Source organism: Pelophylax lessonae (assembly GCF_965119305.1).
Source record: "Pelophylax lessonae genome assembly, chromosome: 8".
NCBI lineage: Eukaryota > Metazoa > Chordata > Amphibia > Anura > Ranidae > Pelophylax > Pelophylax lessonae.
This window is the reverse complement of record NC_138775.1, coordinates 240,745,598-240,760,411: the sequence shown is the minus strand read 5'-3', so window position 1 is coordinate 240,760,411 and position 14,814 is coordinate 240,745,598. Positions and strand designations below refer to the sequence as shown.

At 45.3% G+C, this 14,814-nt stretch overlaps 1 protein-coding gene across 2 annotated transcripts in view; it reads right to left on the bottom strand.

Annotated features, from left to right (window-relative positions):
* The window catches only part of RAB3B (RAB3B, member RAS oncogene family), a 164,315-nt gene that overhangs the window by 112,110 nt on the left and 37,391 nt on the right, over window positions 1-14,814 (bottom strand). For both annotated transcript variants that reach the window (XM_082266680.1, XM_082266681.1), the window contains exon 2: window positions 2,044-2,271. In XM_082266680.1, the coding sequence (XP_082122806.1) occupies window positions 2,044-2,271 (228 nt within the window). The remainder of the gene's footprint in view (window positions 1-2,043; window positions 2,272-14,814) is intronic.

The window sequence follows — 14,814 nt, the reverse complement described above, 5'->3', positions numbered from 1 at the left end:
AAATGACACTGGCAGTGAAGGGGTTAACTTTTTTGAGAGGGAGGGGTTGTGTGTGTCCCTAGGGGCGTGCTTCTAACTGTGATTGGCTGTGATTTGAGGTGTAGGAACAGTGATCAACGGTCCTAAATAGTAGAACCGTATGATCACTGTTCTTACACAGGGGAGAATGACAGGCCTGCCTTTCTCCCGCTCTAACGGACGATCGCGAGTGGCCGGCGGACATCGGGTCCGCCGGTCACACGCACAGGGGGGTCCGTGACCGCGTGGGAGCGCGCCTCCGGTGGCGCACGCTCGATCCCTAGACCCTCACAGGCTAGCAACGTAGTACTACGTCGCTTTGCCTGTGAGGGGCTGACTGCTGCAGTAAATAGTCGTGTGGTGGTCGGCAAGCAGTTAAGCACACCAGTGTGAAAGGGCCCTTACACTGACCAAGGCAATGATATGATCAACTTTGTATGTTGCATTTTTTTTTTTTGCCAAGTGCTAGAAGTATTTATTGTGAACAATGGAGAAATGTAAAATGTATTTTTGTAAATGGTTTAGTGTTGGGAAAACAGTGGATATGGTTTGTAAGATTCTTAGTACACACAGGCCATGAAAAATGGTCTGCTCATATGCTCATATGCATTGGGAAGGGTTCTGTGAGGTTGTAATTGCTTTTTTAATCCCATTGATGAAACCCAAATGGAAAAATGTTCTATCCAGGTGACCAGTGTGAGAAAGAAAAAGAAAAGAAGGCCAAGCTCCCCAATGGTGACACATACAAGGATGGAAAATGTAACCGTTCCTAAACCTTCCCCATTTCATCTGAAACTAAGAAAAAGGCATTAAAGTATGCCCTGACACAAAAAAAAAAAAAAATCTTGTTACCTGGCTACCCTGTTTCCCTTAAAAATAAGCCCTACCCCGAAAATAAGACCTAGCATGATTTTCAGTGATGGCTGCAATATAAGCCCTACCCCGAAAATAAGCCCTAGTAAAATCCTTGCTCTCAGCCGCTCCCTCTGCAGTATTCGGAGAGGGAAAGTAGAGCTCTGGAGGGTCACTTGAGTGCCCAGCAGCGCTGTAAATAAGGTATTTTCCACAATAAAGTTACGAAAAGGAGACACACTACACATTACATAATCGTTTTACAAAATCAATTACATAATTTTACAATGACTTTATCCAAAGTTTATTTTTGGGATTACAGAATGTCATAATGCTGACTACTGAGCTGACAGGGAGAGAGGGGGAGGGAATTTTTTTTAACATTCTATTGTTTTATTCCAGGTATTTGAAACATAGAGAGGGCTAAATTACACAGCAAAAGCACTGTGCTGTCTATCATGCTTTAAAGGGTCAGGATATTTATCTATTTATTTTAGGGTTACAATCACTTTAAGATCGTCATTGTACATACCGTAAATAAGACATCCCCTGAAAATAAGCCCTAGTGTGTTTTTGTGTAGCCAAAATTAATATAAGACCCAGTCTTATTTTCGGGGAAACACGGTATATCTGGTTGCATCAATTCTGAGTCACAAAACTGGTACACGCATGCAGCAAATGAAAGCCATAAAAGTAGTTGCATTGAAGATAAATTCTCAGCTTGATGGCCAGGCAGAACTAGCATTTTCATAGAAAGGGATCCACACCAGTAGCCTACATACATCTCTCATATTCTGCTTCTATTTACAATAGCACATTATTAGAAATGTAAAACTGAACGACAGTCTATTATGGTAGTTTTGATAAAGAGTATCTGTAGCTAAAAGTCTTTTTCGTTGTTGTTTTTGATAGAGTGTGAAAGGATTAGAATCCCTCTCAGGTTTTACTGCCATTGTGGGCTCAGCCGAAGAGATTCACTTCCTGTCTGGTAAAAAAAAGTTGTCCCCAGGACAGAAAGCGACAGCAACACAGACAAGTAAAATGCTTTTTTTTTTTTTTAAGTTAAAGTATAACTACTGTAAAATATTTTAGTAGAGTGGTGAAGGGTTGGAACCCTTGTCTTGTTTTTTTTTTTTTTTTTGAGGTATAAATGCATTAAAAAAATATCCTTACCCAAATCTGCAGCTTCACCCTCTTGTCATTTCGGTAAACAGTCTTCACCTTGAAGTCAATTCCCACTGTGCTAACAAAGGCAGATGTGAAGGTATCATCGGCGTACCGGAAAAGAAAGGAGGTCTTCCCCACGCTGCTGTTCCCAATGATCAGAAGTTTAAACATGTAGTCAAAGTTTTGGTCTGAGACATCTCTATGCCCATATCTTGCATCTGTGGCTGAGGCCATCTGCAACACACAAAGTCAGAAATCACAGGTTGGGGGAAACTATGAATCCTGCACAGAAAGCAGCAACTACAGATGATGCAAGTTGCAATGAGAGGTGAGGTTTAGGGAGGACTAAACAAAGTAACTGAAGCATGCCAAGACATTCCTCACGTAGGGTGCAGATCTCCACATATGAGTGAGAGGAATGCGCTACATGGCCCAGCTACAGCTATACAAAAACACTGGAATACCTTCTATTATTACACAATATCAAAGGCATACTGAAGTGAATATTGCCCATTCCGGTAAAACCACATATGAAGGAATTGTTATTGCAACATTTGGAAACCATTTGACATTCATGTTTAGGAAGTGGCAAACATTAAAAGTGTATAGAAACCCAACAAGGATTTTCTATATTGCAGCTCGTCAGTTCTTAGATGTAGTGGTTGTATTTTATTTCTTTTTATGCCTATTTACCCTTTATTTTTATCTGGAGATCCTGCCAATACCACAGTTTCTGTCTTGGGGTGACAATGCTCACTCATTGTACTGTATCCATGGAGGAGCTTGTAGAGTGATATAGGCACTCTGCAACTACCCACCTTGTGGGACCTTCTGGGTTCTCTTTGTGATATGTTCAAAGTAATTCAATTTTCATCAATTTTGGTAAATATAGTTTTTATTTTCACATTTGTATATATTATCTTTTTGGAAGTCCCTCTGTATGATTTAGTCTACATACATCCCCCTAGAAAGGATACTCTGGTAAAAACCTTTTCTGCTGTCCCATCCTGAGCACTTTTGGCAGCTTTACAACTGTACGCCTTTTTAGAGTCTATCCATTTCTTTGGGTTTATGAGACTTTGGTCTACATATTAAGTACGTTTATTTTGGACACTATGCGAAGTGATAGTTTTTCTCTTTCCTCTTCTTACAGTTCAGGTCATTTATATATTTATGTGTAATTTTTGACAGTAGGCCATTGTCCCTTGAGCCCTTCTTTGACCGCCGGGTTGCCTGAGGGAGTTGCCCTGGGTGTCTTAGTATTTACTGGTCTCCATTAACAACAGTGTCATTTCATATTTGTACTTTACTCTTTATAATGTTATATTGTCATTACTTTCTTTGTTAATTTGCTCTCTACTCTTTGGTTGCTATTTAGTTTTTTTTAAAGTCCTCCAGCTATGCTATTAAATAAACCTCCAGAAGACTGTGATAGTTGACATGTGTTGGGGTTAATCTCTTAATCTATGATCTTTGATTGATAGGGATTCTCATGATTCTGTACATGTTTTTTATGTATATAGCTAAAGATTATGTATGGGTTTTAATAACCTTGCTTGTTTTTAAAATATTTGTACAATACACTTTTTGTATTTTAATTATGATGTTGGTTTCATGGTGCCTTTAATGTTCCATCCATAGCATAATTTCCTCCTGCATAAATGACATGTTAAAGCTTATATGATATTTTAGAGTTTAGGTTTATTTTAAATTTTAAAGGAGTTGTAAAGTCTCAAGGTTTTTCACCATAATGTGTTCTATGCATTAAGGTGAAAAACCTTTGGTCCTGCAGTTGCCCCCCAGACAACCCCCCCTATTCTTACCTGAACCTGATCGTTCCAGTGACGAGCATGAGCCCAGCAGCTCCAGTCACTGTCTCGGGTCCTCATTTGATAGATTGATAGCAGCAGGAGCCATTGGCTCCTGCTGCTGTAAATCAAATCCATTGACTACGGAACGTGGGAAGGGGGGGGGGGCAGCCCTGCTGGCTGTGTCAATGGGCACAGCAGCGGGACTCGTGAGCGCACCCGCACGGGTTCCCCATGGAAAGCGGCTCTCCGTGGGGGCACTCAATAAAGAGGAGGGGCCAGGAGTGCCGAGGGGCACCCCAGAAGAGGAGGATCAGGGCTTCTCTGTGCAAAACCTTTGCACAGAGCAGGTAAGTATACCATGTTTTTTTTTTTTTGCAAAAAACTAACCTTTACAATTACTTTAAGCCTATGATATGCAGCTTGCAACATTTCAAGTACTGCAGAACAATACTGTGTGCCCTGACAGGCTCTGTTACCTATATGCCCTATGCAGAACTGATATTTCAGTTATGGGTGGGCCTAAAAGGCTAAAATATGTATTCTAAGTTTATTATTCAGTTTATTTTGCCAGGACTTCAGCTGGAGGACCCAGATCTGTCCCCCACAACCAGGACTGTTGTATTTTCTGATATAGAATAGTCATAATGTACCTCCTATGAAATGTACACTTGGGGAAAACTCCAATAGTGAAAAAAAAGATCCCCTCATAATGTCCATAAAATAGCCAGGATTTCATACATAAGACCTCTTTGGTTGCAGTGCTCAATGATATACTAGATCAACAGCTCAACTTCACAACTCAAAGAAATGAAAAAAAATGAAAATAGTAAAGGCCCATTTACACTGCTGCATTTTAACACAGGAATGCATCATAAAAATAGTGCCTGTTGCCATCTCAGTTCATTTTTAGAAATTCAACATCTGTTTTTTTGGGGGGTTTTTTTGCATTTTCGTGTTTGGAGAGGATTATAGTAGTCAATAGCAATGGATTAAATTACATGTTACAAGAGTTCTGATGTGTTGGCAACAGATATTATCAAGCCTGGATCAATAGATGTTAACTGTATCAACTCTAAATTCAAAAACATATTATAAAATGCATGTCAATTCATAAAGGAAATGCATGCTGATGCATGCCAACGCACCTGCATAAGCACACACGCATAGATCTAAATGGGTCGCAAATGGCCAATTTAGAGCACAGAGACAATGTCAATATTTGCTCTCTTAGGAACCTACAGTAAATATTCTACACTGTACCTGCATTTTACTTTATCATAAAATGCAGAGCACAGTGAGGAACCTGCGGTATCCTTAGTGTACTCTGCATACAACTGAAGAGAACACTCTGTGATAGGTAGAGAGCTCAAACACATGACCTTTTTATCCCATTCATGTAAATCATTGGGGTTGCTCTTGGTTTTAAATCAATTGATAAGAAAAGCGCACAGGTTGTACTAAATGTTTTAACAAACCTTTTCTTTGAAAGAGAAAATAAATGGACTATTGAGTGTCTGCTGTAGGATCAGCAAAGTTTGCCTAACACTAGATTGGAGACAGACTCCGTAGGTAGGTTCCTGTATGTGAGAAGTTAGCCGCCCACAGTGGCAAGGATTTATTTTGTGTTTTATTTTATTTTGGATGTATTTAAAGGCTTGCACTTGTGTGAAGTAAACTGCAAGAATAAACCAAACTGTTGTTTGCAACCACTTCTCGGCTATCTCCCTGTGTAAACGCACCCCCCAAAAGGGTCATCCACGCCTACCACCGAGCTAATCACTCACATATGGTGGAGGTATGCATTGGGCAGAAGCAGAGATCCCTGCAAAGAAGTTCATCTGTCCTGTGAACTTTGTCTGGTGCATGAGACTGCACAAACTGTGTGTGCAGGAAAGGAGATCCTGCAAGAGAGAGAAAAGCTACTGGCTTTAAAGAGACAGTGGTCTCAAAATTTTTTGCTGGACTGTGAAAAATTTATTGTGGAGTAATTGAAGATGGAGCGATCAAAACGCCTGAAAGATGCAAAGATAGCTGAAATGAGAGACCGGATTCTATGGATGGAGGGGATGCTACCCCCTGAACGAGCCCCATCCATGCCTAAACAGAATCTGCTAAAGAGAAAGGTTGTTGGGGGCGTGGCTGAACTGCCTATGTGAGCGGACGTGTCCCGAGTCGGCTCTGCTATCCTGCCTGATAACATCCTGATTACTGGACCCTAACACCCGATACAACTACCAATCTGACCCGCACCTCCGTACATTGCACTCCGGTGATCGTTCTGTGCTCCTCGCTGCCTCGCTCCGCCATGACTAGGAGGAAGGATGACAGTACCGCCGCGGCCAGGCAGATCCAAGATGGCGCCGGCCCGCTCCCACAGCGTGCGGTCCGTGAAAAGCTGCCCACAGCCATCGCTAAGCTGGGGAAGTTTGCCCGTGACCCGGCTAAGCACAAGCCTGCTACCTCTCCTCCGGCTCCTTCACCGACCTCCAGGAATCCTCCCTCTTCACCCATGGCAGCGCTGTCTCCGCACAAGGCTATCCAGGCCGGATCTCCTCCAGGGCCCGCAGTGAGTACACAGCCGGAGGGTGCTGAGGACGCAGCTCCGATGGAGGATGTCTCCCAGGCCGTCCCCACTATCCAGGACGTCCTAACGGCGATCCATACCTATGGTGCTTCCCTCTCTGAGCTGTCAGGGGAAGTTAAGAGTATGAAGGAGGGTCTGCTTCATATCAGGCAAGACATGCAAAAGATGAGAGAGCGGACCACAGCTTTGGAGGGCCGGGTGAGTGCGGTTGAGGATGATTTACCCCCCCTGATCCAAGATGTGCGAATGAACTCCTCAGGGGTCTCTGAAGCGATGAACAGACTGGAGGATATGGAGAACCGGCTGCGCCGCAGTAATCTGCGCCTGGTGGGCATCCCAGAGAAAGCAGAGGGTAAATCTCCGGTGGAATTCATCGAACAATGGTTGCTAACTACCTTTGGGAAAGACAATCTCTCCCCATTTTTCTCTGTGGAGCGTGCACATAGGGTGCCTTTCAGGGCTCCTCCACCAGGGGGCCCTGATAGGCCATTTCTGCTGAAGCTGCTTCACTATAAAGATAGAGATATTATTGTGAGACTTGCCCGGCAACAGCCTCGCATGGAGATTCAAGGCGCTAGAGTTTCCATATATCCTGATTTTTTGGCAGCTCTACAGAGATAGAGGGCGCGATTTACTGAAATCAAAAAACGCCTGCGTGCCATTCCATTGGTGTATTCCATGATGTATCCGGCCAAACTTCGTGTAGTGGCGAACGGAACAGTGCACTTCTTTGAGAATCCCACTTCTGCCACTAACTGGCTGGATCGCCAGGAGCGGCAGCTCAGAGCTGCGGCGGAACAATCATCCCCACGTGGAGCAAGGGTCTACTTAAGCTGATTGGGTCCTTTAATATTCTGCTGTGAGCCACGGAGCCGTACATTGTTCGGGGATTATGGTACCACCGTTGTCTCACTTTCTGGAGCCCGTGGAAGGGAAGAATCGGGTCTATACAGTTATGGAAGTTCGGGCCCTCTTCTACTACCCCCTCGCCCTGCTAGGGCTGGATGACTGTTGGCTCCTCCTGCCACTTTCCTGCAGTGTTTAGTTACCATGGCGACCATTAATGACTCTTTGTTATCCTGGAATGTCCAAGGACTGGGGGACCCTAGCAAACGCACTGCTGTTATGACCCTGTTGTCGCACCAAGGTCCTGCGATGGTGTGCCTGCAGGAAACCCACCTTACTCCAGACTCGGCTGGCGGACTCCGTTCTAGGCGGTTTCTGATCCAGTTTCATTCCTATCACAGCCAATATTCTAGGGGTGTCTCGATTTTACTTTCAGCAACTATCAAATTTGAATTGCAGGACTCCTTGGTGGACTCTCAAGGCAGATTTATTTTCTTGGCTGGAGTATGGAATGCATTTGTGTGTATAATAGCGAATGTGTATATCCCTCCTCCCTTCTCCTTTGAGGTGCTAGAGTGCCTGTCTCGGTTTGTCGGGAAACATCCCCAAGTGCCAATATTAGTGATGGGTGATTTTAATAACGTGCTTGACCCGACCCTAGATGTCCATAGGAGATTCTGCCCCGGGGGTTTCAGGAGGCCCGCTCCGTTTGCTCGATTTATGGGGGAGCTGGGCCTGGTGGATCTCTGGCGCAGTTCGCATCCGCTTGCTGCTGGTTTCTCTTGTCATTCCCTGTCTCACTCCTCACTATCCTGTATTGACCTTGCCTTTGGCTCGGACCTTACCCACGCCCTTTCCCCGGTAGTTAGCTATTTAGCTAGGGGGTTGTCGGATCATTCCCCACTCCAGCTACGGCTCCGGTTTCCGGGGGGTAGATTACCCATGCATTGGAAGCTGAACCCGTTTTGGCTTTCGCTGTTCCCGGATCATGCATCATTTGCCACCCAGTTGACGCACTTTTTTACTGAGAACAGGCACTCTGCAGCTCCGGGGATTGTGTGGGACACTATGAAAGCATATTTACGTGGGATGTGCATTAAGGAGGTTTCCTCTATTAAATCTAATAGCAGACGCTGGGCAAAGGAGGCTGGTGAGGCGGTGCTCCAGGCCGAGCGGGACTACATAGCTTCCCCCACGGCGGCCTCGGAGGGCCGTTGGTTGGAAGCACAACGTTTCTATAGATCGGTACAACACCAGCAGGCGGACCATAAGCGCTTCTTCACCTCCCAGGCTTACTTTGAGGAAGGGGAGAAGACAGGTCACATGCTCGCTGTGATTTCTAGAGCTCAGCGCCCTCCATCCATAATACACAGGCTGGTTCTTTCTGCTGATCGGGAGGTCACGGACACTGCGGATGTCTTACAGGGATTTAGGTCATTTTTTGAGGATCTGTACTCCTCCAAGGTGTCTTATGACTCGGTGGACCTACAGACCTTCCTTGGGGAACTCCAGCTGCCGAGGGTGTCTGCCCGAGATAGGGCGATGCTGGATTCCCCTATCCGGTTGGAGGTATTACAGGAGGCTCTGGCTTCTTCCCCTAATTCTAAGGCCCCAGGGACGGATGGGATACCATTAGAGATGTATAAAACTTTTGGAGGGGTTTTGTTGCCTGAGTTACTTACTGTCCTACAAGCCTCTTATGAAACGGGGGAGCTCCCACACTCCATGTATGAGGCAGTGGTAGTTGTTCTCCTGAAGCCCGGGAAGGATCCGACTCGCCCAGAATCTTATAGACCGATTTCTCTATTACCCACTGATTTGAAATTACTGGCTAAAGTGCTGGCTACTCGTTTGTCGAAAGTTATTGCCAAGCTGGTGCATGGTGACCAATCCGGTTTTATACCGGGCCGGTCCACGGCCACCAATATCCGTAGACTGTATTTGAATATGCAGGTCCCTCCGGATAATTGTGGTCGAAGAGCAATACTATCGCTTGACGCTGCTAAAGCATTCGATAGCGTGGAATGGCAGTACCTATGGGCGGCCCTTGAAGGCTTTGGCTTGGGACCCTCCTTTATTAAATGGATGAAGATCCTATATGCTGCACCTACGGCTTGTCTCCGCGTCAATAATTCGCTTTCACGATCATTTCCGCTGTGTAGGGGCACTAGGCAGGGGTGTCCGTTGTCCCCCTTGCTGTTTGCCCTAGCGGTGGAGCCTCTAGCGGCGGCGGTGAGGGCTGACCCAGCTATTGTGTGTTTCCGACGGGGGGAACGGGAGGACAAGCTTGCATTGTATGCTGACGACGCGTTGTTGTTTTTGGGCGACGCGTCGGGCTCACTGATTGCATTAATGCACCTGATTCATAGGTTCAGATCCTTCTCGGGTTTCCAGATAAATTGGGATAAGTCTGTCTTGCTGCCGCTAGACCCCCTGGAGGTTGCATTGCCCCCGGTTGCGTCACAGATTGAGGTGGTGTCCCAATTCCGCTATTTGGGAGTGGTGGTCCACCCTGATCTGGGGCAATATATTAAGCTCAATATTCTCCCTTTGTTGCATAGGTTTCGAGAGAAGTTGACTAGCTGGGTCAGGTTGCCTCTGTCGGTGGTTGGCAGATGCAGCCTGATCAAGATGATCTGGAATCCACAGCTCTTATATGTTTTGCATAACTCACCGGTATGGGTCCCCATACATGTGTTCAAGCGCTTCAACATTGTTTATCGTGCACTCATTTGGAGGAAACAGTCCGCCAGGATTCGTTTAGAAACTTTGCAGGAAGCCAAGGATAGTGGTGGTTTGGCCGTTCCGAACCCCTTCTATTACTTTTTGGCGTCCCAACTGCAGCATGTGACGGGATGGTTGCGAGATGACGCCAATGATCCTGTCAGGCGGATCCTTGAGACTCGTCTGGCTGCGAGGTTTGTCTGGCTGTCCCACTCTTGCGCTTCTTGACAGGGTTTGGCAGAGAGCTAAGAAACATTTTACTTATGTTGGATTCTCCAAATACTCCCGTATACTGAATAACGCTAACTATCCCGAACTGGATAAATTGCGGACCTCTCTGCGATGGGGGGGGACTATGGCATCCGCTTTATTTACCAATTGTATAGGGGGGATGTGCTTAAGGATTTCCAGTCTTTACGCACCGAATTTGGCCTGCCTAACTCCCTCTTCTTTCAGTATCTCCAGCTACGTCATGCCATTAATACTCAGTCTAGGGTCTCTCCATGGGGTATGTGCCAGCCAGCTATCCTTCTGAATTTAGTTAACACCACGAGTAAAAAGGGGCAGATCTCCTCGCTCTACACGGCCCTCATGGGACAGGTTTCAGGAGCTATGACACTTAAATGCAGGGAATCCTGGGCTGAGGACCTGGGTCCCATTTCTGCTGAGGAGTGGACCGGTATCCTGGACAATGTTCCCAGGGTCTCTCTGTCCTCCTCACAGAGACTTACTCAATTATTTATTTTACACCGTACCTACCGGACCCCGCAGCGCTTGCATGGTTGGCGGCGGAGGGATACTCCCCTGTCCCCTCGATGCAAAGTTCACACGGGCAATTTATTACATATGCTGTGGCGCTGCCCAAAGTTACATCGCTACTGGCATGGGATTATACGCTCTATTAACGATATCTGGAAACTGACATTGTCTGTGGAACCCAAACTGTGTATCCTGGGGTGGCTGGATGAGGAACTCTACCCCCCCCCCCCCGATGTACACACTGCAATCCTCAGAGTACTATTTATTGCTAGAAAACTGATAGCCCGGAAATGGATCTCTGCTCAGGCTCCTACGCATGACGCCTGGGTGGAGGAGGTTAAGGTACTCTTGAACAGGGAGCATCTCACCTATAAACACAGAGGGAATGCCATGAAATTTGAGCGCATATGGGGCCCATGGTTAGATGTCCCGGGTCTAGCCCCACTTCATCTAGTGTCCAATAGGATTATGGGTGGGGTTCGACGATCTTAGGTCTACCGCAATTTCCTTATGGCTGATACGTAGACATCCCCTGTGGCCCACGTGTATGGAATTGCTCACCGGAATTTGTGTGTCTTGTTTTGTTTTGTTTCTGATGATGAAGGAGACATATCCTCCTGGAACTTTGTTCTGGAAGTATGATGCTTAGAGTATTAGATTATTTCTACTGCACTGTATTTTCATGGATGACATATTGTAGTGATGTTGTGCACTCGGCGACGGTTCCTCGGCCGCCGCATTTGTTCTGCCCATGCCTCTCTAAGTAAGGTATTATCGAGAAATGGAGAACTCATCGTCTGTTCCCTTTTTTATGTTTGGTTTTGTTATGTATTGTATGTGAAAAAAGTTTTTGTGTGTTTTTTTTTTTCTCAATAAAAATTATCTGATTTAAAAAAAAAGAGAAAGGTTGTTGTCCCTAGCAACACTGGGGCAAATGTGGATTTTCAGCGGAGCTTTGCAGCTCAACAAAAGGCTCACCAAGAGAGCATGGCAGGCTGGAAACAGAGACGCCAGCAGCAAATGGAGGCCATCGGTTTGGAGGAAACCGAGTATGTGTGCAGGGCTGAGTTGGATGCCTTGCAACGGAAAATGGAAGAAAAAGAACAAGCCCTGGAGTTGCTTAGGATGGAGCATAGAAACTTGCAGGCTCGGGTGTTACAGTGGGAAGAATCCACTGCTCTTGTTTTTTCCGAATTGCAAAAACGCAGAGAGACTATAATAGAGAAAGATACCATCCTCATGGAAAAGGAAATTGAAATAAGACTTTGCAGGAGCAAAGTATGGGTGATATGTTGGAGTTGCGTAATCAGCTGAAAAAAAGTCTTCAGTCTTTGGAAGCTACAAAAATAGACCTGCAGGAGGTGCAGGAACAGAATGTCTCTCTGAAAATGACATTGTCTCTCAGCGACAAGGAGAAAAGTGAGAGAGAGGCTAAATTACTGAGTACTGTGTATGAGCTCAACACTTTGAGCAATGTGGTAGATGAATTACGTACGGACTGTGAAAGTTGGAAAGATGAAGTCCAACGTGTCCAGCAGCAGTTAAAGGAGAAAGAAGCCTGTGTGGCAGAATTACATTCCCATTCCCAGAAACTAGCCAATGAGGTGAAAGCTCTTATGCAGGGAAAATGAGATTCTGAACACAAGAGAAAAAAGTAGAGGCACAGCTGCAGGAATCGCAAGTCAAAGCATCAGAAGGTGACCGATTGTGTGCTAGCTAGGCTGTCAGAGAAGGCAAACCGACTGCAGGTTGAGTTGGACAATGTCACAAATCAGCTTTCTCAAGCAGACAGCAAATCTAAAGAAATTGCCAAAGATTTCTCTATCTTGGAATCGCAGCTGCAAGACACGCAGGAACTCTTACAGGAAGAGAGATGTCAAAGGCTGAGTTTTAGCACAAAGCTCAAACAAATGGAAGATGAGAAAAATGGCTTCCTGGAACAATTAAAAGAGGAGGAGGAAGCAAAGAAAAACCTATCAGAGCAAGTCGCAACACTGCAAGCTCAGATAGCGGATATGAAAAAACGCATGGAAGAAAGCGTTGGTTCATTAGAGAGTGTTGAAAATGTAAAAAAGAAGTTTGATCAGATGCTTGGTGAGGAGAAGACTGTGTCTGCAAAATATGCAGAAGAACGCGACCGTGCAGAAACGGAGGCGCGTGATAAAGAGAGCAAAGCCCTGTTCTTGGCTAGCTCCTTGGAGGAAGCTCTAGAGTGTAAGGTTGAACTAGAAAGAGTTAACAAACGGCTGTGTACAAAAATTAAAGATTTGGTCAGCTCCAAGGATGATGTTGGGAAAAGCGTTCAGGAGCTAGAAAAGTCTAAGCTAGCCTTAGAACAGAAAGTAGAAGAGATGAAGATTCCGTTGCAGGAACTTGAAGAGGAATTACAGGCAACAGAGGATCTGTCCCAAAGAGGGGATAGTGTGCCTGATGCAGTTTTTAAAAGGATCAGTGTTTTGGGATCTGTCCTGAGTGAGCATCAGAAATTTGATGACATGTTGTTTGAATCACCCCTATGGAATAAACAGTTCCTTCAAAAACTTCAAGCACTGGAAAATGTATCATTAGAACTTCAGCAAACAAAAGAGCTGCGTAAGAAATGTGATAATTTCTCAGTTCAGGCTGAAAACCTAGTGGAGAAAACTAAAGCAAGTGATATAAAACTTGGAGAAAAAAGCAAACACCACCTAGTGGAGAAAACTAAGGCTGTTGGTGAAAACGTGAAGCAAATGAATTTCAAGTGCCTTTCAGGGAATATTTCCAAAATGGAACTGGTGAAAGACAGGTGGCAGAAGTTTGATCGTGATCTTGAGATACATTCCATGTGGAGTTCAGATAAAGAAAAGGAACTAGGTGACCTTAAGCGGTCAAATAGTTCAGCAGAAAGTGCATTGAAGAAACCTGTAATAGACTGTGTTGTTGCTTTTGACCCATATGTTGGTGGAAGGAAAGTTGATGATGTTGCTGGAAAAATGAACAGGGGTCACTTTGAAGAAATGAGTGACAGCCTGTTGTCGCAAATGGAAGGCCTTCTGCACAGCATCTTAGAGCAAGCCAAGCTCAAGAAGGCATTTCTTGGAACAAAGCCAAGTGAAGCAGAGGTTCTCAAAGTGTTGTGGAAATCATTTATTGATTGCAGAGAGAGGCGGCTCAAGAATGTTGAAGACTTTAAGACTAGCACAATTGAGTTGCCTATGGATCACGGTCCTCCATGGCGGATAGGACAGACGGTTATGAAGGACAAACTTAAGGAGCGAAATGATGCCAAAAATGCAGTTGAAGAATGTGTATATGAGATGAGGGACAAACTGTGTGACATTTATGAGAAATCTGTCAATGAAGATGACAGAAACAGTTTCATCCGGAAGCTTGAGGATACTAGGAGGCTTATCAGTGAAAGTCAAGAGAAGTGCCTGACACATGCGTGCCTGGAAAACTGTGTCCCAACCCGAGGGTTGAAACAAGAGGGGGGGGGGGTATGTGACAGGAAGTCAGGTAGATCTGTGGATGTAGTCACAGACAGGAGATACATTTCCACCTGGTTTAGAAAATTCACCAATTACTATAGGGTGTCGGCTGCAAAGGTAGCCAGAACTGTCTAAGGACGTTGAACAGACTTCAGCTGTTCAGAATGAGGAAGTTAAGGCCTCTATAATTTGTCCAAAGGAAGTCTATGGATTGCTGCCTCCTGACGCCGTGTGGGCTGGGGAGAGGAGGACAGTCAGATGTGTGCCTCCTGACGCTGTGAGGGCCTGGGAGAAGGATTGCTGCCTCCTGACGCCGTGTGGGTAGCGGAGGACAATCAGATGGGTGCCCCCTAAAGCTGTGTGAGCATAAGAGGGGAAGACCTCCTGAAGCGATGTGCGCTGAGGAGGGTAACAAGTGTGAAGACTACTCAAGGATCGTTTCTATGTGAAAAGAAACCAATGGACATTTCCTGTGTGAAGGGGAAATGAATTAAGACTGAAGACTTCTCAAGGTGAGAAAATGGACTATTTCTATGTGGAAGAAATAAATGCACTGTTTGCTATGTGAAGAGACAAACAAAGGAAT